This window comes from Oncorhynchus kisutch, linkage group LG7, assembly GCF_002021735.2.
Source record: "Oncorhynchus kisutch isolate 150728-3 linkage group LG7, Okis_V2, whole genome shotgun sequence".
NCBI classification, from domain to species: Eukaryota; Metazoa; Chordata; class Actinopteri; order Salmoniformes; family Salmonidae; genus Oncorhynchus; species Oncorhynchus kisutch.
The window spans coordinates 35,771,145-35,798,222 of NC_034180.2; the positions used below are offsets into that span (position 1 = coordinate 35,771,145).

Sequence of the window (27,078 nt, forward strand, 5' to 3'; positions counted from 1 at the left end):
GGGGTGGAGAAGCTCTCTGTATGGCTGTGATAGTCTCTCATCCTGGATACTGCCTTTCCTCTCTGGTTTTGTCCCTTTCACTGGCCACCCTGTGTCCCCAGGAGCAGGCAGCGGTGTAGCGGCACACAGACAAGTTGTTAGCCACGGAGGAAGCTGGGGATGAATCATCCCCCAAAAAGAGCCATTGAGATGGCAGTGTGTGCGTCTGCCTGGAGGGAGGAACGCGTCAAGCTTTCTCAAGCAAGCAGCAGCCTGCAGTGTGTGCCTGCTTGAGAGCCAGCCCTCCTCGACTGTGTGTGTGTGTATATTCCTGTGTGAGGGTTTGTGTGACGGAGTGTGTATAACGAGTGCTTGTGTACAGTGTATGTGTGTGTGCGCACTCTTGCTCGCAAGCCTCTGCCCTTCCTGGAGGAAAGGCTCTCCTTTTCAGCGAACCGCAAGGTAAGGAGCCTGCCATTTTTATAGCACTAATTTCTCCCTCCACAGACCCTGTTTATTCCCTCTGGGGAGGGGGGATGGGGGCATGGGGGAGAAAAAAGGAAAAGTGGCTTAGCTCCATTGATAAAGAGCGGGCTACTGTGTGTGTGTGTTTGTGTGTGTGTGTGTGTGTGTGTGTGTGTGTGTGTGACGTCTGCAGGCAACAGCGTTGGTGGAGGAGATGCAAATACAGAGGGAGAGAGTGACAGAGAAAGAGAGGGGGAGGGAGAGAGAGAGCAGAATGCAGAATGCCCATGTGGTAATAAGGGAGAGAAGAAAATACTATGAAAAGCTGATTGGGTGATGTGCTGGATTCTGGGAAAGGCTGCATCTCAGAAAGGAGCTGCTTTCACCTTCTGCCCACCCACCCCACGTTCTTTCTCTCTCCTTCCATCCCTCTCTCTGTCCTCAGCTTCTGTTGAAAGGATGTAACCTCAGTTTAGCTGGTGAGCAAACAGAGTTTTGACAGATTTAATCATGTGAAGATAATACAGACAAAGCTATAGCATTTAATGCTGATTACATGTATGCACTGACAATAAAGGTGCTTATTGTTGTCACTATGCATCTGTCCTTATCTGTGACTGTGAGCTGAGAGCTCAGGTGAACTCTATAGCTTTATATCAGACGAACACTGAGTTGAATTGGATCCAGCTGCTGCATGTATAGTTATGCTTACGTGGATGCCGAGGGAAGGCATCCACATAAGCTTTCTTCTTCTGCTCAGTGACAACATGCACAAAATGTGTTCCTTTTGTGAGTCAGGATGGTTGTACTGTACACAGTTCTTGACTTGGGCAGGAGCTCTGCTGGGGACCGGCCCCTCAAATTTTCTACTGCTTGAGCTCCTGTTCCTCTTTTAGAACATTAGCTCAAAAGTATTGTGGAGTTCCTGCACCTAAATATAAACACCTATTTCATTCCAAGTCAAGCACTGACTGTACTCTGTGGAATTGATGATACAGAGAATACATGTTCAGGGAATAGCAGAGACCCAGTGGTAGACTGACAGTTAAACAGTCATGTCATTTCGCAAGGTCTTATACTATAGATTGCATTATTGTAATAGTCTACGCCACACTAGTCTTGTTTTAAGTAATTTTATCAATTAGAGAAGATAATGGTATATAGTTTTCATGGGATTGCTGGTACGGTAAAACATTGATGGATTTCTCTTTACTGTGACCAGTGGTTAGGACTCTAACTACATGCTCTGGAGGGACACACTGCCAATTATGTCTTAAAATAACTGTCCAGTGTTTCCAGATTTCTCTGAAATATGACCTATAATTAATTACAATATAGGTTAAATATTTTTTAAACGTTTTATTTGATTAAGTATGTTACAAAGCAACTTTTCTGTGTTGAAATGGTGTGAGCGTACCCAAACAACAGAATGGCGTGGGCATATATCGGTCATTCATATACTGTATACCGGTCAGACCACTTATTGGCCTGCTTGTCTTCCTCAGGAGGGTGACATCATCCTCTATGAGGAAATAGCAAGCATTTTTTAAACAGTCAGTTTGTGGTTGGGATTTCGAAGTGTTTTTTTTTACCTCCAAATTATGCTTTGGCCACAAATACATTATTTGGGTATGAGTTAACAGAATTTTTACTTTTAAAGTGAGATTTTCCCTGGACAGTTACTTGCGGCTAGGTGTCCCGCTAGCGTTCCACTATGACAACATCCTGTTAAATTGCAGAGCGTGAAATTCAAAATACATAAATCGTAGTATTAAACATTCATGAAAATACAAGTGTCTTGCATAATTTTAAAGCTTAACTTCTTGTTAATCCAACCGCGTTGTCAGATTTCAAAAAGGCTTTACGGCGAAAGCACACCATGTGATTATCTGAGGACAGCGCCCCACATCAAAATACTTTTTCAAACCAGCACAGGCGTCACAAAATCACAAATAGCGATAAAATAAATCACTTACCTTTGAAGATATTCCTCTGTTTGCAATCCCAAGGGTCCCAGCTACACAATGAATGGTTGTTTTGTTTGATAAAGTCCTTCTTTATATCCAAAAAAGTCTGTTTAGTTGGCGCCATTCATTTCAGTAATCCACTCGTTCAACATGCATACAAACGAATCCAAAAAGTTATTGGTAAAGTTTGTCCAAACAAGTCAAAGGATGTTTCTAATTAATCCTCAGGTACTCTAATATCTAAATAAATGATAATATTTAATACAGAGAGTAGTATGTTCAATAGGGAAGATAAATAACGAAGAGTGCAAACCTCATTCACGCGCGCAACAAGACTACTTGTCTAATGAGGGACACCTTGGATAAACTACAACTACTTGTTCGTTTTTCAAGAAACAAGCCTGAAACCCTGTCTAAAGACTGTTGACATCTAGTGGAAGCCATAGGAACTGCAATCTAGGTCCGTTTTTTGGTATATCCCATAGGCTAGCATTGAAATGGCCTGTGACCTAAAAAAAAATGTCCAGATGGATGGTCCTCGGGTTTTCACTTACCATATAAGTTCTGTTATACTCACAAACATTATTTTAACAGTTTTAGAGACTTCAGAGTGTCTTTTATCCAATGCAACCAATTACCTGTATATCCTAGCTTCTGGGCCGGAGTAACAGGCAGTTTACTTTGGGCACATCAGTCATCCGGAATTCAGGATACTGCCCCTAGCCTTAAGAAGGTGTATTCCCATCTGACTGCAGCAGTATGACATACAGCACTTACCTCTCACACCATTAATAAAGTTGTGAGTAGTTGACCCCGTTTGACTCAGCTGAATGGCCCCTGTGCACCTGCAGCACAGCACGGGGATGTGTCTTTTACCTAGCAGGCTAAGGGCCAGTTAGAGCCATCAGACAGGGAAGTGCTGCTCTGGGACATCCTGGATCAACAGATCTATAGAGCTCAGCTTCCCCAAACCAGAGAAGGTTAGGAGTGGCAGAGGCTCCACTCCTAGGTGCTGGAGGATTAATTGAGGTTAATCAATAATCAGCACTCATGCAACTTGATCAGTCATTAATTTACCCCATTCTACATTTTGTAAGTATGTTTAATTAATTGGTGGGGGGAGGCTACAGCTTGGTCATTCTGTATACCACAGCCAGCGGTAACGAACACGCCATGTGTTTGTGTCTCAGGTTTCTCACTGATATTCAAGAAGGTCAGGTAGGGAGGGAGAGAAAGAGCAGATGAAAGGAGAGTTTTAATATTCCATACAGAGCCAGATGGACATAGAGTATGTTAGCTGGGGGTGAGTGACGCGTCATGCACACTCATGGGTCTTCTTCTCACTTCATTACTTCTTTTGGAGCCTTTTTTAATCATTTTTCCCTTCACGGTCTAGCACTGCCTTAGAGTGCTGTCAGAGCGATGGCAAATGAAATGACGCACCCCATGGAGAAGCACACAGGTGCTGCTGGGACATACTTCTTCCTATACTGTATGTACCCTTACCATACAGCCCAGCACTGTGTGCACATGTTGGCCTGCCAGAGGAATGCTTGCTTAGCAGTCATGTCCGCTAGGGGAGAGGAGAGCTGAGGAGAGGAGAGTGGTCATTAAAAGCTTACTGTGGCCAATGGCCATGACCAAGTAAAATGAGGACGGGGTGCCCAGCAGTCACATTGTGTGATGAGACAGCGGCCATACTGGATGAAGGAAGAAGAACTGAGCTGCCGCAAATTGACAACATGGGAGATTAAAAAATCTTTGTCATTTTGTCTCTGGGAGAGGTGCGCTGAGGATGAAGCGGTGAAAGATGAATCATGGCTTCATAGGGAGAAGGGTGTGCAGTAAAGCTCGCTAGGGAGGCCCAATGCATCAATAAATTAGACCCCTGAGAGACCATTTGACCTGCTTCATTGATCCGGCCAGATGATACGACTTTATCTGCTGAGAGTCAGATGGTTTAAAGGACTGGTGGAAGCCAGGAGCATCATAAATTAGACAGAGTGCGTGTCAGTAGTATACTTTACTTACCTACTGCCCATAGGCCTGTGGTACAGTTAGAAGTACAATATATGACCGGGCGGTTTGGGGGCTAGGACTCATTAGAGCACTCATTTGGTACAGGCATGTGTCAGCAGCATCCCTGTAGACATGCAGTGAATAGCACATCAAAGATGACGACTTGAGAGGTGCTGCATTTACAATGTCATTATGTCAAAGTTCTTGGGCTAGATAAGAGCTAACTTTTAATGTACATGACTCGTACATGTTAGTGTTTCATCAACTCTGTCCTAGTGGAGAACAAAGCCATTTTGTCTCCCACTTACTGGGCCTGGAGAATCTGTGCCAATCTAATTCAGGCAGAATGATGTATATTCTTTGTCAAGCTCCCCGCCCTCTTCTCAAATCCCTCTTATCACGGCTTGTTTACAGCCAGCGAAGCCAGTCAAGGTTGACATATAAAGACATTGAGTCTCTTGGTGTTGAGGAGGGATGACAACATGCAGCAAGATAATAAAGTTAGACAGCAAGATAATAAAGTGAGACAGCAAAACAAGTGAAACATCAGTGGCAGGTGACAGTGACAGCCCTCACTCAATACCCCCCCTTCCCCTCTTGCTCTCTCTCTCTTTGGTCTGTTCCTTCTCTCAGACTATTCCTCCATTCCATACTATGAACATTCAACCAAAAGTGATGTGCAGTCATGCACTGTGTCTACCCTACAAGCTCAGAAAGCACAAAGTTGTTGGATAAGGACATTTATGTATTGTCCTGTCTCTGGCTCCATATCCGGGGCTGTTTTCTGTTCATTCAGTGACTAAAAACATGATGAAAAATCATTCAGGTTTTTTTTCTCACCAGAATGTCCGTGGTTGATGCAGTCTAATGACCAGTGACCTCATGGGTGGAATGTTTTTCATATGTTTGATAATTAATAAACAATAAAAAAAAATGTAACACAGAAAATACAGTGTTTCCATGTCAAACGGTTATGTTATATTTCAGTCTTCTGTGATGTATATAAAGTGTAATATTGGGATGAAAACTCAAAATGTAATACATTTCAACTCTATATCTGACATGGTACAGGTATCTTGTTTTTTTAGGCCCATAACCATGTGTGTGAGGTGTATACTTTGGTTTCAAAGTAGATTTGTTTACCAAGAAACACTTTGTGACTCTGATTTAGCTTCTGACTTTCTTACTTCACAGGAGTCTTTATCTCTTGCAGGGACAGATGATATAGTTCAGTGAATTTTACATTCTCACTTTTCAAAAATATTGTTATTTTTAGAGCCATGAATGTGAAATTAATCTGGTTCTGCTCCCAAGTGTGATCTTTATTTGAGCTAGCGATACAATAATACGGTTGGGAAATGCTGTTGTTGTAGCACTTGCTCAAATAAAGACCACACTTGGGAGGGGTAAGCAGCAAGCACAAATTAACATTCTTTATTTTCATAGCATTTTATTTTTGTCTAGCCTTATACCACATTTGATGTGTGTAATTCATCTCCTTGAATATGCTGTATTTTAGTGTCCTGTGCCCTCTGCTCAAATAGCTCCTGTTCTATTGAGTAATTGTAACATGATTATTGATTATCAGCAAATAAAATCAATTTTTCCTCTATGAGGAAGGTCTGTCCCTAGTGACTCTACTGTCTAGCATGCTATAACACGGCTGCTGGGAGCACAGTCACACTCTGGCAACAATTAACTTAGTGCAGGTTCTATAGCGCGTCTCACTTTTTGCTTGCACACGACTTGCATGATACATCAGACCACCTATTAATGAAATATGCATGTAGGGAGTGTGCCTTTTTGTCTCATATGAATCTAGGTTCATTACACCTGTTTAACACAATAATCATCACGCATGTTGACTCATCTCTGTTATTGCCTCTAGAAGTGACTTTTTAGAGAAAACAGGCAGTCCTACTGAATGATAGGACAGCATCAACCACAGTCATAAACACTGAAATTGTGCCGTCCAGTCACGTCCAGTTCTTGTTTACCTTTCTCTTACCCCCAGAGTGTGTGTGTGTGTGCGTTCGTTCGTTTGTGTGTGCGTGAATGTGTGTGCGCTGAGAAGACAGACCCCTCCACCCCCGACCCCTTGAGGGACAACACAGTCTCATTACACTCAAAGGGCAAAATGGTCATCATAATAAAGCTGATAGAAGAGCACGGCACAGATCCAGCTGTGCTATTTAGCCTTGCATTATGCTTATTTCTGCATTGACAAACGGAAAGAGGATTACCTTCTGTCCTTTCTCCCACCCACACCTCACAATTTGACACAAATCTTGTGCACAACAAACATGCGTCAGGAGAAACTGTGTCCTAAAATTGGATCAGAGGAGGGCTGAACACAGTGGACACGCTACTAATCCTACAAGCATAGTTACCTACACTCTCCATACATCAGTACAAGTACAAGCCAAAACAAGATAGAAATGGAATCAGGGCAAAATAGGGAAAACGCTCACTTGAGCTTGGCGGACTCAAATCTAATACCTCTCTTATCTCTCTGTATCTCTTTCTACCCCCTCCCACTCAACATCTCCAAATCTGGCTGATATAACTACAGTAGGGGGGTGCATAAGCTATCCCTCACCAGTCCTGTCCATAATGGATTGACGGGATAACTGAGAGGCTTGTCTGCCTGTTAAAGCTGCTCACAGGGAGTATGGCTGTTGTTAGATCTGGAGATGAGCGTAGGGTGTGAAGGCATGTTTGGGGTCTGAGGTATGTTGTTTACAGGGCCACTGACATACTAGAATTATAGGCTGTCTGTTTGAAAAATGGGGCTGTAATTCATACAAATTAGAAGTGAGAAAGGCTAAATCTCAGGAGTGATTATTGGTCAGACTGTCACTGTACTACTAGAATAAGTATACCACAGTAGACCAGTACGACTGATAAAGATTTAGCATGTGTCCCTTTGACAAGTGATTTTAAATGATTGTTTGTTCTGAGCCATCAATCGTTTAAAATGTAATTGTCAAAGGGACATGGGATTGGTTCTGTGTTCATGGCAGATATTTGGATTCATGCTATATTGCTGGTGTGTTCATGGAGTTAGAAAGAAATAAACCAGTGTAGCACAAATTAGAATTGCCTCATCCTCTTTGGCTTTTGATATCCTTGACAGCATCTGCCCAAGTTTTGCTTCAGCACTTTGGTAGGATTCAAGCCAAGTTGCATGGGGTCAAGTCCCTGTAGTTCAGAGGCATTTACAGTGGGGCAAAAAAGTATTTAGTCAGCCACAATTTGTGCAAGTTCTCCCACTTAAAAAGATGAGAGAGGCCTGTAATTTTCATCAGAGGTACACTTCAACTATGACAGACAAAATGAGAAAACAAAATCCAGAAAATCACATTGTTGTAACGGCGTTCGTCTGTTGAAGGAGAGTCGGACCGAAATGCAGCGTGGTGGTTACTCATGACAGCTCAGGCTGCTCCATGTAGACTGGCAGCTCTGGCTGCTCCGTGCAGACTGGCAGCTCTGGCTGCTCCATGCAGACTGACAGCTCAGGCTGCTCCATGCAGGCTGACAGCTCTGGCTGCTCCATGCAGACTGGCAGCTCAGGCTGCGTTGAAAAGGCAGGAGGCTCCGGCAGCGCTGTAGAGGAGGAAGGCTCTGGAAGCGCTGAACAGGCGGGAGACTCCGACAGCGCAGGAGAGGAGGAAAACGCTGGCTGCGCTGAACAGGCGGGAGGCTCTGACAGCGCTAGAGAGAAGGATGGCTCTGGCTGTGCTGAACAGGCGGGAGGCTCCGGCAGCGCTAGAGGGAAGGAAGGCTCTGGCTGTGCTGAACAGGCGAGGCGCACTGAAGGCCTGGTGCGTGGTGCTGGAACTGGTGGTACTGGATCGAGGACACGCACAGGAAGCCTGGTGCGGGGAGCTGCTACCGGAGGACTGGTGTGTGGAGGTGGCTCTGGATAGACCGGACCGTGCAAGCGCACTGGAGCTCTTGAGCACCGAGCCTGCCCAACCTTACTTGGCTCGATGCCCACTCTAGCCCGGCTAATACGAAGAGCTGGTATGTACCATACCGGGCTATGCACCCGCACTGGAGACACAGCACAGCACAGCGCTCCACAGCATAACACGGTGCCTGCCCGGTCTCTTTAGCCCCCCGGTAAGCACAGGGAGTTTGCGCAGGTCTCCTACCTGGCATCGCCATACTCCCTGTGAGCCCCCCCCCCCCCCCCCCAATAATATTTTTGGGGTGACTCTCAGGCTTCCATCCGCGTCGCCGTGCTGCCTCTTCATACCAGCGCCTCTCCGCTTTAGCCGCCTCCAGTTCTTCTTTGGGGCGTCGATATTCACCAGGCTGTGCCCAGGGTCCTTTTCCGTCCAATATCTCTTCCCAAGTCCAGAAGTCCTTTGATCGCTGCTCCTCACGATTAACAGGGAGAGTTGGCTCAGGTCTGACTCCTGACTCTGCCACTCTCTCCCTGAGTCCCCCCCCCAATACATTTCTGGGGCTGACTTTCGGGTTTCTTTCTGCGCCGCCGTGTCTTTCTCTTCGACTCCATTCTCCTATAGCCCTCTTCGCACTGCTCCAGCGAATCCCAGGCGGGCTCCGGCACTCTCTCTGGGTCGACCGCCCACCTGTCTATTTCCTCCCACGTCGTATACTCCATACTCCTGCTGTCCATAACGTCCTCCCATGTCCATTCCTCCTTTCGCTGCTTCTGCTGTCGCTGCCTGTTACCACGCCGCTCGGTCCGGGTGTGGTGGGTGATTCTGTAACGGCGTTCGTCTGTGGAAGGAGAGTCGGACCGAAATGCAGCGTGGTGGTTACTCATGTCTTTTAATGAAGAATAGCGATACATGAAAATACTATATATAAACAAAACAACAACGGAACGCGAAAACCTATTACAGCCTATCTGGTGAAACTACACAGAGACAGGAACAATCACCCACAAACACACAGTGAAACCCAGGCTACCTAAATATGGTTCCCAATCAGAGACAACGAGAATCACCTGACTCTGATTGAGAACCGCCTCAGGCAGCCAAGCCTATGCTAGACACACCCCTAATCAGCCACAATCCCAATGCCTACAAAAACCCCAATACGACAACACAATAAACCCATGTCACACCCTGGCCTGAACAAATAATTAAAGAAAACACAAAAATACTAAGACCAAGGCGTGACAATTGTAGGATTTTTTATGAATTTATTTGCAAATTATGGTGGAAAATAAGTATTTGGTCACCTACAAACAAGCAAAATGTCTGGCTCTAACAGACCTGTAACTTCTTCTTTAAGAGGCTCCTCTGTCCTCCACTCGTTACCTGTATTAATGGCACCTGTTTGAACTTGTTATCAGTATAAAAGACACCTGTCCACAACCTCAAACAGTCACACTCCAAACTCCACTATGGCCAAGACCAAAGAGCTGTCAAAGGACACCAGAAACAAAATTGTAGACCTGCACCAGGCTGGGAAGACTGGATCTGCAATAGGTAAGCAGCTTGGTTTGATGAAATCAACTATGGGAGCAATTATTAAGAAATGGAAGACATACAAGACCACTGATAATCTCCCTCGATCTGGGGCTCCACGCAAGATCTTGATCACAAGAACGAGAAGAAGATTGGGAGAATGTTATATGGTCAGATGAAACCAAAATATATATTTTTGGTAAAAACTCAACTCGTCGTGTTTGGAGGACAAAGAATGTTGAGTTGCATCCAAAGAACACCATACCTACTGTGAAGCATGGGGGTGGAAACATCATGCTTTGGGGCTGTTTTTCTGCAAAGGGTCCAGGACGACTGATCCATGTAAAGGAAAGAATGAATGGGGCCATGTATCGTGAGATTTTGAGTGAAAACCTCCTTCCATCAGCAAGGGTATTGAAGATGAAACGTGGCTGGGTCTTTCAGCATGACAATGATCCCAAACACACCGCCCGGGCAACGAAGGAGTGGCTTCGTAAGAAGCATTTCAAGGTCCTGGAGCGGCCTAGCCAGTCTCCAGATCTCAGCCCCATAGAAAATCTTTGGAGGGAGTTGAAAGTCTGTGTTGCCCAGCAACAGCCCCAAAACATCACTGCTCTAGAGGAGATCTGCATGGAGGAATGGGCCAAAATACCAGCAACAGTGTGTGAAAACCTTGTGAAGACTTACAGAAAACGTTTGACCTCTGTCATTGACAACAAAGGGTATGTAACAAAGTATTGAGATAAACTTTTGTTATTGACCAAATACTTATTTTCCACCATAATTTGCAAATAAATCCTACAATGTGATTTTCTGGATTTTTTTCTCATTTTGTCTGTCATAGTTGAAGTGTACCTATGATGAAAATTACAGGCCTCTCTCATCTTTTTAAGTGGGAGAACTTGCACAATTGGTGGCTCACTAAATACTTTTTTGCCCCACTGTATGTGACCAGAAACCATTATTACACCAAGTGCAAGTTTAGCTCCACATCCATGTATACTTATTTTCCTATGGGCTGAAAAATCTTTAAGATATTGTTATCTGGACATTCACAAGTTTAGTAGATTTGTGAGAGGTCGGTATAAGTGCAGATGCATGTTATTCCAGCTTGTAAACCAATATTCAGCTTCTACTTTTCAATTAATTTTGTTGAACATGAATCAAGATACTGTGTTTTTTTATTTGGGTCCAAATACTTGGTTCTTTACTTCGTAATGTCCATGTATAAATATTGATTGATCTGCTTTTACAGGAAACACAAGCGTAGTGTATAAATATTTGGCTCAGTACTGCCAACATCTGCACTTCACAGTGCTGAACAGACACAGAACCAGAGAACCGGGCATATGGAGTGAAAAAAAAAAAAAAACAGTAGTGTATTTTCTGTCTATTTCGAGCCTTTCGTTACTCAAACTCAAAAGACAAACAGGCCTTAAAAGCCTTTTCATGTTTTAGAGTGAAAAACTAGGTCCATGTCTGAAAACACAGCCAGGTTTACCCTGCTCTGTGGTCCCAGCTCCATTCTCCATCTCACCCACCCCCACCTCCCGACAGCCTCCCTCACGCCATAGTGTCCCTGTCAGATGGAATTAAATTAAATTCCTTCTCAGCTCCACACTATGTACATAGGGAGAGCACAGAATGATACGCTTATCATTAGCCTTGTGATGGAATTATCCTTGGAGGGGGACATGTCCCTCCCAGCATTGATACTCTACTCCCTCAACCTTGTCCCCACCTTCCCCCCCCATCTCTCCCTTTATAAATCAGGTTAATCTGAAGTGTGACTGGGGGCCTCTCCACTCTGGTGCCAGGGTGAAGACCGGGCTGTTGGCATGCGGTGGTTAGTCATAACGGGGGTCACTGCAGCTGATTAGAGGGCTGTCTGGGGGAGGAGAGCAGAGGAGGCTGCCAGTGTGATTGCATGCCGAGTTGGAGAACGCTGCAGTAGTGATTTCCTCAACTCCCACAATGCATCATGGCAGATGTTGGGTATTCTACTAACGGCATCTTTGTTGTGTTAAATGTGATGGTGTGTCATGAGAACTTGTTACAGTGGGCCACCAGCCATGTTCCCATATGATGTTCTGACAAACATTAATCAGTTCTCCAAATGTTATACTAATACAATTGCTCAGAGAAAGAGATTTTGTTGAAAAAGTTATTTAAAAATTCTCAAAAAGGTAGGGGTCAAAATGATTGACATCCCTGTTTTCAATACCTTTCAATACCCCACCTTGCGAGAATAACAGCACTGACCCTTTTTCTAAAATGTTTTATGAGTTGGAGAACACACTGGGAGGGATCTTTCAGATCCTTGATATCCTTTGTCTGCACTTATGGACTGCCCTCTTCAATTCAAACCACAAGTTTTCAATGGGTTTCAAGGCCAGAGACAGAGATGTCCATTGCAAAAGGTTATTGAAAAGTATGTCAATAATTCTGACCCCTACCTTTTGAGAAAATAAAATGTTACTTGTTAAACAAATCTCTTTCTCTGGGCAATTATATTTGTATAAAATAACATAATTTCCGATTTGTCTTGTTGTATAAAATATAGCTCAGTATTTTTTATTTTTTATTTTATACTGTCATATTCACTCGTCTTTTTCAATGGTGTCAATAATTGCAGACCTCATTGTACATATAAGATTCATGACAGCAGTGTCCCTAGCTTACACTATGTCACTCATTTTATACTAATACAATTGTTCAGAGAAAGAGATTTTGTTTAACAAGTAACATTTTATTTTGTCAAAAGGTAGGGGTCAATGCAGTGCAGAGGGCTTTATATCTAAAACTTGAGAGGTCACTTTCCCTAGAAGCCAGAGAAAGTCGTGCTTCTTCAGTAGCATAAGGATGGGGATCGGGTTATAGTGGACTCTAGCAGAATGGTGGTAGACTCCAGCATAGGGAAGTTAGGGGTTATGGTGGTAGACTCCAGCATAAGGAAGTTAGGGGTTATGGTGGTAGACTCCAGCATAGGGAAGTTAGGGGTTATGGTGGTAGACTCCAGCATAGGGAAGTTAGGGGTTATGGTGGGTAGACTCCAGCATAGGGAAGTTAGGGGTTATGGTGGTAGACTCCAGCATAGGGAAGTTAGGGGTTATGGTGGTAGACTCCAGCATAGGGAAGTTAGGGGTTATGGTGGTAGACTCCAGCATAGGGAAGTTAGGGGTTATGGTGGGTAGACTCCAGCATAGGGAAGTTAGGGGTTATGGTGGTAGACTCCAGCATAGGGACATTAGGGGTTATGGTGGTAGACTCCAGCATAGGGAAGTTAGGGGTTATGGTGAGTAGACTCCAGCATAGGGACATTAGGGGTTATGGTGGTAGACTCCAGCATAGGGACATTAGGGGTTATGGTGGTAGACTCCAGCATAGGGACATTAGGGGTTATGGTGGTAGACTCCAGCATAGGGACATTAAGGGTTATGGTGGTAGACTCCAGCATAGGGACATTAGGGGTTATGGTGGTAGACTCCAGCGTAGGAACGTTAGGGGTTATGGTGGGTGGACTATTTGTGTTTTCCTCCCTCTAATGCACTGAAAGCCTGTGGGCTCTGGCCAGGCCGACTGTGTGCTCGTCAGTAAAAGGGCACAGAGAATGAATAAGCCTTAATAGATATCCTTCATTACACACAGGCTTACAAACCTGTCCCCCCAAGACAGGTTATAAGGCACAAAAGAAAATGACAGACAGAAAGCCAGTCTGGAAGATGGACATATCACGGAGAGAATATTTTTTAGACTGACAGATTGGAGTTTATTCACTTGTATTTTGTTTTCTAATGGAAGTGTCTGATGTTGTTATAGTAACTTCAATGTACACATTGATGGATAATTGACTGTTCATAGATTAAAGAAGCTGTAAGTGACTTTATCAATGGTAACAACAGTAGCTGCTAATTTAGAAAAATAATGTATTGAATGTGTCTATTTCTTGTCTATGCAGGGCCGTCTTGACTTTTGCAAGCTGTCAGTCTTCTGGACCTGACGATGTTTCGTAAGAAGAAAAAGAAGAGGCCAGAGATCTCAACACCAAGGAACTTTGAGCACCGGGTGCACACCTCGTTTGACGCCAAGCGGTGCTGCTTTGTGGGCCTGCCGACCCAATGGCACAGTCTGATAGAGAACCTCCGTAGGCCCAAGCCTATGGTGGACCCCTCTCGGATCACCTCCGTGGAGCTCAAGCCAAAGAAGGTACTGGACCTTATTCTCAGCTCACTTTCCTGTTTGCACAGGTTTTTTTTCTCTGAACGTATTATCTAACAGACAAAAAGTGCTGAGAATGTATAGGATTTTATTTCTGAGATTATTCCAGTTTTAGTAAGCCTCAAAACCCTCCATCAAAAGTGTTTTTATCAGAGGCTATAACGCCCTTTAGATCTTCAGCAGAGTTACCCTGCTTTTGTTGTCTAAAGTTTACCTAGTCCAGTGATGGCAGTGTGGTTGACAGCACTTGCTGTTCTCCCTGTCATATTGCTTTCTTATCTATCACGGGGCTCAGCTAATGACCCTGCTGTGTACATTGACTGTACTACGCGAATCCTTGAAGTCTCCAAGATTTATTACTCCATGCAGGAAAATAATAACGATCCATGGCTGAGGGATAGAAAGTGCACGTACAGCAGTGGAAATGCCAGTGAGCAAAAAAGCCTGCAAATCTAAGGATTTCTGCACTAGGCTGAATACTCATGCCGATATGCCCCTTACAAAAACACAACACATTTTCATTACCACCATTGGATAAATTTCAGTTTTGCATTTCAAAATCCCAGTGTCAGCTTCTGAAGCAAGGTCATGGTTTTAACAGGATCATCAGGATTGAATTGGTAGTACAGGGGAGACTTGTGTTCTGTATGTAAATAATGTAGCGTTTACGGCAGAGGCAAAGGTTGGAGAGGTTTACAAAAAATAATTATTACATTTGAGACATTTGTACAATAATTCGCAATTTTGTCATTTGTAAAGAATTTGAAGTGGGATGTTAATTAGTTTGGCTAAGTTACCTGTGCAGCTGTGAGAGCTGACCAGAGCACCATTCCAAAGACAGAGAAACATAGGAGACTCTCGTGATGATGAACAGAACTTTACTTTAACCAGAGATTGAGTAATCAGCCAATTGGCCTTTCTCTAATAGGTTCAACTGGAAGGCCCAACACATTTTTTAAGTCTGTGTCATCTTGTTTTGTCAGGGCAAGGTAATGCTCTTTTTCTACGCCACTGCGAGGTTTGCTGCTTGAGATTTCACTCTTCAGAAAGAATCTATCCGTCATTACAGTTTTTATACAAGCCACATTGCAAAATAGAAGTGCCTGTGTGCAGTATGTTACAATCATTCCAGGTTGGCTGAACATTACTGCTTTCCTTTCAGACCATCGTGCGTGGGAGTATGATCGGTCATGGAGACTACATCTCAACCATGATCTCCGACATGAGCAGGTTGTCGGTGACCAGCTCCAACTCCCTGAGGAAGAGCAGCCCTTCGGCCAGGAAAAGGGCCCAGTCCCTGGGCAGGCTGGGGGAGGTGAAGGAGGGGGACACCTACCAGTATGAAGACCTGGGAGAAGATGAGCTGGAGCAGCAGCAGTGGAGAGACAGGGCTCATAACATCCACAGTGAGAGTGGGATGAGTATTACCCTACAGCCGAACGGCGTTCTCCCCAGGGCCAAGTCCACCTATGAAGTGAGCATCAGCTGTCTGGAGGGACCCTTGGCTCCATCCCAGCCAATGCAAGTGCCTATTAAAGGGGCTTATATCAGCTGTGAGGTGGGTAGCCCCACAGAGACACTGATGGTTAAGAGAGACTTCCAGGTGCCCAGGGTTATGCCACAAAAACAGAGGCCTATCTCGTTCTTCTACAGCCCAGCCATGGCTGTCCAGCATACTGACCATGGGGGTTGCCCCCCTCCGGAGTACAGCACCAACCTCTACATCCACTCCCACAACAGCCCTGGCAGACCATACTCCTCCTACGACCTGAAGGTGAGCAAATCACTTAATCATAATCTCTCATCTATATTTTAGATGGACATTGTCATAGGCCAGCCCGTTTGCTGCTATAACAGCCTCCACTCTTCTGGGAAGGCTTTCCACTAGATGTTGAAAATTTGCTTCGGGTACTTGCTTCCATTCAGCCACAAGAGCATTGGTAAGGTCGGGCACTGATGTTGGACAATTAGGCCTGGCTCGCAGTCGGCGTTACAATTCATCCCAAAGGTGTTTGATGGGGTTGAGGTCAGGGTTCTGCGCAGGCCAGTCAAGTTCTTCCACCCCAATCTCAACAAACCATTTCTGTATGGACCTCGCTTTGTGCATGGGGCATTGTCATACTGAAATAGGAAAGGGACTTCCCCAAACTGTTTCCACAAAGTTGGAAGCACAGAATCGTTTAGAATGTCATTGTATGCTGTAGCGTTAAGATTTCCCTTCACTGGAACTAAGGGACTTAGCCCGAACCATGAAAAACAGTCCCAGACCATTATTCTTCCTCCACCAAACTGAACACTATGTTCTCCTGGCATCTGTAAAACCCAGATGATCTTAGGCTTGTGTGCAGCTGCTCGGCCGAAAAAACGATTTCATGAAGCTCCCGACGAACAGTTATTGTGCTGAAGTTGCTTCCAGAGACAGTTTGGAACTTGGTAGTGAGTGAGGACCAACAATTTTTAAGTGCTTCATCACTCGGCGGTCCCATTCTGTGAGCTTGTGTGGCCTACCGTTTTGCGGCTGAGCCATTGCTGCTCCTAGACGTTTCCACTTCACAATAACAGCACCTACAGATGACCGGGGCAACTCAAGCAGAGCAGAAATTTGAATGAACTGATTGGTTGGAAAGGTGGCATCATATGACGGTGTCACGTTGAAAGTTACCGAGCTCTTCATTAAGGCCATTCTACTGCCAATGTTCATCTATGGAGATGGCATGGCTGTGTGCTCAATTTTATACCACTGTCAGCAACAGGTGTGGCTGAAATTGCCGAATCCACTAATTTGAAGGGATGTTCACATACTTTTGTATATATAGTGTAGTCAACCAATATCACATTGGCCAGTAGCTAACTCTGGTATAAATTGTAACTTACAGCTTTACTCTTTTAAAAATCCTTTTCCATAATATGGCCAGTGAGTTAGTTCTTAAACTGTTTTTTTTTAGGTAAAACATCTTATAGCAGCCTGCATTCCTGAATTCTACAGTTGATTGCTCAATTAATGCTGTTTTTTTGGGGGGGATGCTAAAATATGATTTATGACTTGATTGCTTCGATGTGCTTGTAAACATTGAGAGATGCTATGTTTGGCATAATCTCAAGGGTACATTGAGGTACCTATGGCAACGTTTTAGCAGGGAGCGCACCAGGTGAAGTCAATGCATAGTGTGAGAGTGAAGCACTGTGATTTATATCCAGTAATAAAGCAAGCCAGGGACCCTGGGAAGACAGCCAACTCTACCTCTCTCTCTCTCTCTCTCTCTCTCTCTCTCTCTCTCTCTCTCTCTCTCTCTTTTTGTTATCGTCCAGGCAGAGTCGGCTCTGAGGCACCACCAGTCAGGCTTCCTACCAAGCACCACCAGTAGTCCCTTCATGAGTGGCATCAGACCCCACAGGACGGTACACTCCTCAGCCAGCTACACCCTGGGACTGTCTCCCAACATGGGCCTGAGACCCAACGGCCCTGACCCATTTCTGAGACACTCAGGCTGCCCTAATGCTCCCTTCCCCGGACAGGACAGCCCCTCCCAGCTCCGGCCTTCCCCCACCGGCTCCCTGGCCACCAGCCCTCTAGGCACATGTTCCCCTGCCTTCAGACCCCCTCAGCACCCACAGAGGCCGCCACCAGACCCCCCCAAGGTGACCCATAAACAGTTTAAGGCTGCCCTGAACATGGTGGTGGACAAGGGAGATCCTCGGTCGTACCTGGAGAACTTTGTGAAGATTGGAGAAGGGTCCACAGGGGTGGTGTGTATCGCTCGGGAGAAACACAGTGGCAGGCAGGTGGCCGTGAAGATGATGGACCTGCGGAGACAACAACGTAGAGAGCTGCTTTTCAACGAGGTATGACGACCTCCAGTCAACACTATCCTCAATGACCCCCTCAAAACACCACCCCGAATCACCAATAAATCATGCTGGGATACATCACATAACAGAGCCCAGATGTTATTTATTTGTTGCCGGGTTTAACATGTTTATGCATTTGAAATTGTCAAACAAAATACATTGAAACTGCTGGGTCAAATGCCCCCTTAGATCCATCTAGTCCTAGCGTAGAGATAGATAACACGAAGTCACTGTTTTGGTACACTGTAAAGTCCATGGAGAATAAGAGCACCTCCTCCCAGCTACCCACTGCACTGACGCTAGGAAACACTGTCACCACCGATAAATCCATGATAACCGAGAATTTCAATAAGCATTTCTCTACCTGGACCCGTACAAATCAGCTGGGCTAGACAATCTGGACCCTATCTTTCTAAAAAATTATCCGCCGCCATTGTTGCAACCCCTATTACCAGTCTGCTCAACCTCTCTTTCGTAACGTCCGAGATCCCTAAAGATTGGAAAGCTGCCGCAGTCATCCCCCTCTTCAAAGGGGGTGACACTAGACCCAAACTGTTACAGACCTATATCCATCCTACCCTGCATTTCTAAAGTCTTCTAAAGCCAAGTTAATAAACAGATCACCGACCATTTAGAATCCCACCGTACCTTCTCATCTGTGCAATCCGTTTTCCGAGCCGGTCACGGGTGTACCTCAGACACGCTCAAGGTATTAAACAATATCACAACCGCCATCGATAAAAGACAGTACTGTGCAGCTGTCTTCATCGACCTGGCCAAGGCTTTCGACTCTGTCAATCACCGCATTCTTATCGGCAGACTCAACAGCCTTGGTTTCTCAAATGACTGGCTTGCCTGGTTCACCAACTACTTCTCAGATAGAGTTCAGTGTGTCAAATCGGAGGGCCTGTTGTCCGGACCTCTGGCTGTCTCTATGGGGGTACCACAGGGTTCAATTCTCGCGCTGACTCTTTTCTCTGTATACATCAACGATCTCGCTCTTGCTGCTGGTGATTCCCTGATCCACCTCTACGCAGACGACACCATTCTGTATACATCTGGCACTTCTTTTGACACTGTGTTAACAAACCTCCAAACGAGATTCAATGCCATACAACACTCCTTCCGTGGCCTCCAACTGCTCTTAAATGCTAGTAAAACTAAAGGTATGCTTTTCAACTGATCACTGCCCACACCTGCCCGCCCGACTAGCATCACTACTCTGGACGGTTCTGACTTAGAATATGTGGACAACTACAAATACCTAGGTGTCTGGCTAGACTGTAAACTCTCCTTCCAGACTCATATTAAACATCTCCAATCCAAAATTAAATCCAGAATTGGCTTCTTATTTCGCAACAAAGCCTCCTTCACTCACGCTGCCAAACATACCCTCGTAAAACTGACTATCCTACCGATCCTTGACTTCGGCGATGTCATTTACAAAATAGCCTCCAACACTCTACTCAGCAAACTGCATGCAGTTTATTAGAGTGCCATCCGTTTTGTCACCAAAGCCCCATATACCACCCACCACTGCGACCAGTATGCTCTCGTCAGCTGGCCTTTGCTTCATATTCGTCGCCAGACCCACTGGCTCCAGGTCATCTATAAGTCTTTGCTAGGTAAATCTCCGCCTTATATCAGCTCACTGGTCACGATAACAACACCCACTCATAGCACGCACTCCAGCAGATATATCTCACGGGTGATCCCCAAAGCCAACACCCCCTTTTGCCTCCTTTCCTTACAGTTCTCTGCTGCCAATGACTGGAACGTATTGCAAAAATCGCTGAAGTCGGAGACTTATATCTCCCTCACTAACTTTAAACATCAGCTATCTGAGCAGCTAACTGATCGCTGCAGCTGTACACAGCCCATCTGTAAATAGCCCATCCAATCTACCTACCTCATCCCCATATTGTTTTCATTTACGTTTTTGCTCTTTTGCACACCAGTATTTCTACTAGCCCATCATCATCTGCACATCTATCACTCCAGTGTTAATTTGCTCAATTGTAATTACTTCGCTACTATGGCCTATTTATTGCCTACCTTCTCACTCCATTTGCACACACTGTATATAGACTTTTTTCTATTGTGTTATTGACTGTATGTTTGTTTATTCCATGTGTAACTCTGTGTTGTTGTTTGTGTTGCACTGCTTTGCTTTATCTTGGCCAGGTCGCAGTTGTAAATGAGAACTTGTTCTCAACTGGCCTACCTGGTTAAATAAAGGTGAAATTTAAAAATAAATAAAATAAAAACTGTTTCCCAGACAATAATACCCAAATAACCTTTTTTTGCCCTTGAGTACCCTCTTGAAATCATCAGGTATATTACATGACACCTCTGTTATCAACTGTATGTGTTTGTCCAGGTGGTGATCATGAGGGACTACCAGCACAGGAACGTGGTGGAGATGTTTAAAAGTGCCCTGGTGGAGGAGGAGCTCTGGGTCATTATGGAGTACCTTCAGGGTGGAGCACTAACCAACATCGTGTCTGAGACCAGGTATGGAGACATTGCACAGACTTGACGTACACAGCCAGAAATAACTGCTGTCATACAGGGGGAAAATTGTATTGAGGGGTCAATATAATGTAAAAAGCATTTTTAAGAGACAAGACTTCAAGGACATGTGTGACAGAAGGATGAATCAAAATTCTTGTTATGTCTTCAGTACCTATTTTCACCATTAAGGGGTAGTGTGGTACTAATTAGTTGAGAGGACAGGCACAGTCACTCCCATTCTCACTGCCACTTTAGCAAAACACTGTCCTCCTATGGGAAAATATAATCCGATAACATAATTCGATTTGTGTGTGTTCAAATGAAATGTGGTGAAATTAATTTAGTCCCAAAACACAATTTTATTTATGCTCTCATCCTGTTCAGTACTGTATATCAGATACTCTAGAAATGCATAAACAAAAGCAAGAAAATGGCCCACTCGATATAAGACACAAGGAATTGTCAGTGAATTTGAACTGTCAATGTATTTTAAATTCCAAACTGAAAGTTGGCTCATTCACAATACAGAGACAGGAGTATACCTCAGAGCCTAGAGACATGGGGACTGAGTGCATTTCTAACTGACATATACAAATGGGCCATATCACATTGGCTGTCATTTTCAGTTTTTGTCAGCAGAACCCAAGATTTGCTAAATTATACCTCCTTCATACTCCAATCCAACCCCAAATAAGTTTTTTTAAACAATCAATAAAGCTATTAGCCAGTTCTTCAGTGTTCAAAATCAGCTAGGCTATATTTTCATGATGCAAACACGAGATACAGTGAATGCATGTAGTTGTCTGAACCTCACCTATACCACCCACCACTACACTCTTCGAAAAAAAGGTTGAATCTAGAAACTAATAGGGTTCTTCGACTGTCCCCATAGGATAACATTTTAAAGAAACCTTGATGGTTCCACGTAGAATCGTTTTGGGCTCCATGTAGAACCCTATCCACAAGGATATACTGATTTCACTGGAACAGGCCCAGATCCCTTTCATTTGCTTGAAGAAAAGATGCAGGAAAAGGGGCCGCAGATCGGGCATCCTTCTGAGAATCCATAGGCGAGCGAGTAAACTCCCACTACTATCCATTCTTCTTGCTAACATGCAGTCATTGAAAAATAAAATTGATGACCTACGATTAAGATTATCCTACCAACGAGACGTTAAAAACTGTAATATCTTATGTGTCACCGAGATGTGGCTGAACGACGATACGAATAATATAGAGCAGGCTGGATTTTCCATGCACCGGCAGAACAGAAAAGCTATGTCTGGTAAAACAAGGGGTGGGGGTGTGTGTCTATTTGTCAATATCAGCTGGTGTGTGATGTCTAATGTTAAAGAAGGCTTGAGGTATTGCTCGCCTGAGGTAGAGTACCTTCTGAAAAGCTGTAGACCACACTATCTACCAAGAGAGTTCTCATCTATATTATTTGTAGCCGTCTATTTACCACCACAGAACAAAGCTGGCACTAAGACTGCTCTCAATCAACTCTATAAGGATATAAGCAAAGAAGAAAATGCTCACCCAGAAACGGCAATCCTAGTGGCCTGGGACTTTAATGCAGATAAACTTAAATAAATGTTTACCAGCATGTCACATGTGCAACCAGAGGGAAAAAAATCCTAGACCATCTTTACTCCACACACAGAGATGCATACAAAGCTCCCCCGCCCTCCATTTGGCAAATCTGACCATAATTCTATCTTCCTGATTCCTGCTTACAAGCTAAAACTAAAGCAGGAAGTACCAGTGACTCGCTCAATACGGAAGTGGTCAGATGACACGGATATTACATTACAGAACTGCTTTGCTAGCACAGACTGGAATATGTTCCGGGATTCATCCAATGGTATTGAGGACTACACCACCTCAGTCATCGGCTTCATCAATAAGTGTCCCCCCCCCCCATAGTGACCGTACGTACATATCCCAACAAGAAGCCATGGATTACAGGCCACATCCGCGTCAAGCTAAAGGCTAGAGATGCCACTTTCAAGGAGCGGGAGACAAATCTGAACACTTATAAGAAATCGTGCTATGTCCTCAGACAAACCATCAAACAAGCAAAGCAGGATACAGGATTAAGATAGGAACCTACTACAGCTGCTCTGACACACATCGGATGTGGCATGGTTTGAAAACTATTACGTACTACAAAGGGAAACCCAGTCGTGAGCTGCCCAGTGACGTGAGCCTACCAGACGAGCTAAATGCCTTTTATGCTCGCTTCGAGGCAAGCAACACTGAAGCATGCACGGGAGCACCAGCTTTTCTTGATGACTGTGTGATATCGCTCTCGGTAGCCAATGTGAACAAAAGGTTTAAACAGGTCAACATTCACAAAGCCGCTGGGCCAGACGGATTACCAGGACGTGTACTCAAAGTATGCGTGGACCAACTGTCAAGTGTCTTCACTGATATTTTAAAACTCTCCCTGACCGAGTCTGCAATATCTACATGTTTCAAGCAGACCACCATAGTCCCTGTGCCCAAGGAAGCGAAGGTAACCTGCCTAAATGATTACCGCCCCGTAACACTCACGTCGGTAGCCATGAAGTGCTTTGAAAGGCTGGTCATGGCTCACATCAACAGCATTCTCCCGGACACCCTAAACCCACTCCAATTCGCATACCGCCCCAATTGATCCACAGATTACGCAATCTCAATCGCACTCCACACTGCCCTTTCCCACCTGGACAAAAGGAGCATCTATGTGAGAATGCTGTTCATTGATTACAGCTCAGTGTTCAACACCATAGTGCCCACGAAGCTCATCACTAAGCTAAGGACTCTGGGACTAAACCTCCCTCTGCAACTGGATCCTGGACTTCCTGACGGGCCGCCCCCAGGTGGTAAGAGTAAGCAACAACACGTCTGCCACGCTGATCCTTAATACTGGGGCCCCTCAGGGGTGTGTACTTAGTCCCCTCCTGTACTCCCTGTTCACCCACGACTGCGTGGCCAAACACGACTCCAACACCATCATTAAGTTTGCTGACGACACAACAGTGGTAGGCCTGATCACCGACAACGACGAGGCGGCCTACAGGGAGGTCAGAGACCTGGCAGTGTCGTGCCAGTACAACAATCTCTCCCTCAATGTGAGCAAGACAAAGGAGCTGATCATGGTCTACAGGAAAAGGTGGGCCGAACAGGCCCCCATCAACATCGATGGGGCTGTAGTGGAGCGGGTCAAGAGTTTCAAGTTCCTTGGTGTCCACATCACCAACGAACTATCATGGTCCAAACATACCAAGACAGTCGGGAAGAGGGTACGACAAAACCTTTTCCCCCTCAGGAGACTGAAAAGATTTGGCATGGGTCTCCAGATCCTCAAAAGGTTCTACAGCTGCACCATCGAGAGCATCCTGACTGGTTGCATCACAACCTGGTATGGCAACTGCTCGGCATCTGACCGTAAGACGCTACAGAGGGTAGTGCGTACCGCCCAGTACAACACCGGGGCCAAGCTTCCTGCCATCCAGGACCTATATAATAGGCGGTGTCAGAGGAAAGCCCATTAAATTGTCAGAGACTCCAGTCACCCAAGTGTGACTGCTACCGCACAGCAGGTAGTAGCGGAGCGCCAAGTCTAGGACCAAAGGCTCCTCAACAGCTTCTACCCCCAAGCCATAAGACTGCTGAACAATTCATAAAATCGTCACTGGACTATTTACATTGACCCCCCCCCCCCCCTTTTGTACACTGCTGCTACTTGCTGTTTATTATCTATGCATAGTCACTTCACCCCTACCTACATGTACAAATGACCTCAACTAACCTGTACACCCGCACACTGACTTGGTACCGGTACCCCCTGTATATAGCCTCGTTATTGTTATTGTGTTACTTTTTAACTTTTTAACTTTTTTAACTGTTGGTTAATGGCTTGTAAGTAAGCATTTCACGGTAAGGTATACACTTGTTGTATATGGCGCATGTGACAAATAAAGTTTGATTTGATATATCAGTGTCACTCTCCTATGCAGGCTGAGTGAGGAGCAGATAGCCACAGTCTGTGAGGCTGTGCTGCAAGCCCTGGCCTACCTTCACTCCCAGGGGGTTATCCACAGGGACATCAAGAGTGACTCCATACTGCTAACACTGGATGGGAGGGTAGGTCTCTCTCTCATAAGTATTTTTAATTCAGTTGAGAAAAACACATATTTTTATAATTTAATTTTAATGTCCCTGTATAGATCAAGCTGTCCGACTTTGGGTTCTGTGCTCAGATCAGTAAAGACATCCCCAAAAGGAAGTCTTTAGTGGGAACACCCTACTGGATGGCTCCGGAGGTCATCTCTAAATCACCATACAGCACTGAGGTGAGAAAGAAGATATTCAAAACAAATTTGTATCCTAACTGTACATGTATATTACTGCATACTAATGACATACTAGCTGTATCCAAACAAATACTCATGATGTCCAGTTTTCATGTGCATGTCAACACTGTCTGAAGGTGAATATATACTGGTTTGTTGTGTCTGCCAGGTAGATGTGTGGTCTCTGGGTATCATGGTAGTTGAGATGGTGGATGGAGAGCCCCCTTACTTCAGTGAGACCCCTGTTGCAGCCATGAGAAGACTGAGGGATGAGCCAGCTCCCACTGTACGGAACGCAACACAGGTCAGAGGTGAAACATTATACATACATAGAGGGCCTCCCGAGTCTGGGGCTGTGTCATTACCGGCCGTGACCGGGAGTCCCATAGGGCGTGTCCGGGTTAGGGGAGAGTTTGGCCGAGTTTGGCTCATCTCCCTCTAGCAACTCCTTGTGGCGGGCCGGGCACCTGCAGGCTGACTTTGGTTGTCAATTGAACAGTGTTACCTCCGACACATTGGTGCAGCTGGCTTCCGGGTTAAGCGAGCGGGTGTTAAGAAGTGCGGTTTGGCGGGTCATGTTTTGGAGGACGCATGACTTGACCTTCACCTCTACCGAGCTCGTTGGGGAGTTGCAGTCATGAGACAAGATCGTAATCATGAAATTACGAAAAAGGGGGGTAAAAAAATAAAATAATACATACATAGAGAGATAACCCCTTTTCTCTATTTCAACATGTCTGCTGAATTAACTTGGACTTCACACTTTGTGTAGGTCTCCCCGGTGTTGAAGAACTTCCTGGACCGTATGTTGATCCGAGACCCAGTGGAGCGTGCCAGCGCCACAGACCTGCTAGAACACCCCTTCCTCCTACAGAGCGGCTCCCCGCAGTGCCTGGTGCCCCTGGTGGAACAGTACCGCAAGCGCATGTCCCGCTGCTGATTCCCCCCTTGATGGACCCTGATCTCTGATTACTACTGTACCCTGAGTGTGACCTGCCCAGGCCCAACCCAGTCAGCACCCATCCCAGTGAGGGAGCAGCACCAGAGAGCCTGGTGCTGCTACAGAGCTCATGGCAGCAGGCCGGCAGGCTTGGTAGACAGTGACACAGCCTGCAAATCTAAGAAGCACTTTAGCAGTGAGTTGGCATAGTGTTACAGCAGCATGCAAACAAACAGTATTCCTCACTCATCTCAACAACGTCTGGGCCTACCTGTGATAGACAACATCCAATGGAATTCCTCTCGACACAACACCAATCTAGCATCGGTGCATTATATAAAACTTGAAATCCAAGGGAACTGTAAACTGTAGCATATTGTGAACCTTTACCGTAATTGAGCAGTTTCCCATCGTAGTGTTTGGATATTAGTTGTGTATTTTCAGCTTGTGCTATAGGCTCAAGCTGTGGTAGCTCATGACTTTGAGAGAAGCGTGATGTTACATACCTCTACAACCATATGGGACACTGACTGAAGTTCAGTGAAACCTTGCACCTTGTCAGTGAACAATTTGCATGGCCAAATGAAGGCACACCTGGCCTGATCGGAATGGTGACTGAGAGATGACATGAGAGACATCCTCCAACATCACCATGACAAATGTGTAGATTTGGTTGGCTGTTTGTAATTATATTGGGCTCAATGAATCATATTTCTTTTAATATTTATTATATTTTGCTTTTCTGAAAAGGGTTGTGAACTGTTTGTAGCCTAAGATGTGAAATTGCAAATAAGTTAACATTTTAGATTATCAACTTGAAATGTAGCAGTTGAACAAATAATGTAAATACAGATACTGTATATTAGGACTTACTATTTGCAGAGCCATTGTATAGTTAGTTATATGGGATGAATTTTACTTAATTTTGAAAGTGTGTGTGTTTACGCTTGGACGCTGTGTTAGTGTTGCCTCAAACATCCCTTCCACTGTGTTGTGACTGACTTTTGAAACTACAGGATGTGTGTGTTGCTACTGAACATGTGTGTGTGTGTATGTGTGTGTGTGTGTGTGTGTGTGTGTGTGTGTGTGTGTGTGTGTGTGTGTGTGTGTGTGTGAAGTATTTGCATTGGTTTGAATAGATTAAGCACACAGGTTTGGCATGTGAAGAACGTCCACCAGCTGAGAACACATTGCACATTGTCTTTGTATTCTTACCAGTGACACAACATATTTCATGTATTTGTATTTCTATGTAGGACATTCATGAAAAAGAGAATTATACATTATTTACATTTTCGAAAAATCAATAAATAATGCATATGGACTCTTGATCTTGATAA

At 44.9% G+C, this 27,078-nt stretch overlaps 1 protein-coding gene across 1 annotated transcript; it reads left to right on the forward strand.

The window, feature by feature from the left end:
- On the forward strand, positions 1–27,078 carry LOC109893955 (serine/threonine-protein kinase PAK 6-like). Its single transcript, XM_020487164.2, has 9 exons — positions 1–441; positions 13,836–14,083; positions 15,258–15,869; positions 17,405–17,938; positions 20,325–20,458; positions 24,463–24,589; positions 24,673–24,798; positions 24,968–25,102; positions 25,571–27,078. The coding sequence occupies exons 2-9, from the start codon at positions 13,880–13,882 to the stop codon at positions 25,736–25,738; spliced, it is 2,040 nt and encodes a 679-aa protein (XP_020342753.1). The 5' UTR covers positions 1–441; positions 13,836–13,879; the 3' UTR covers positions 25,739–27,078.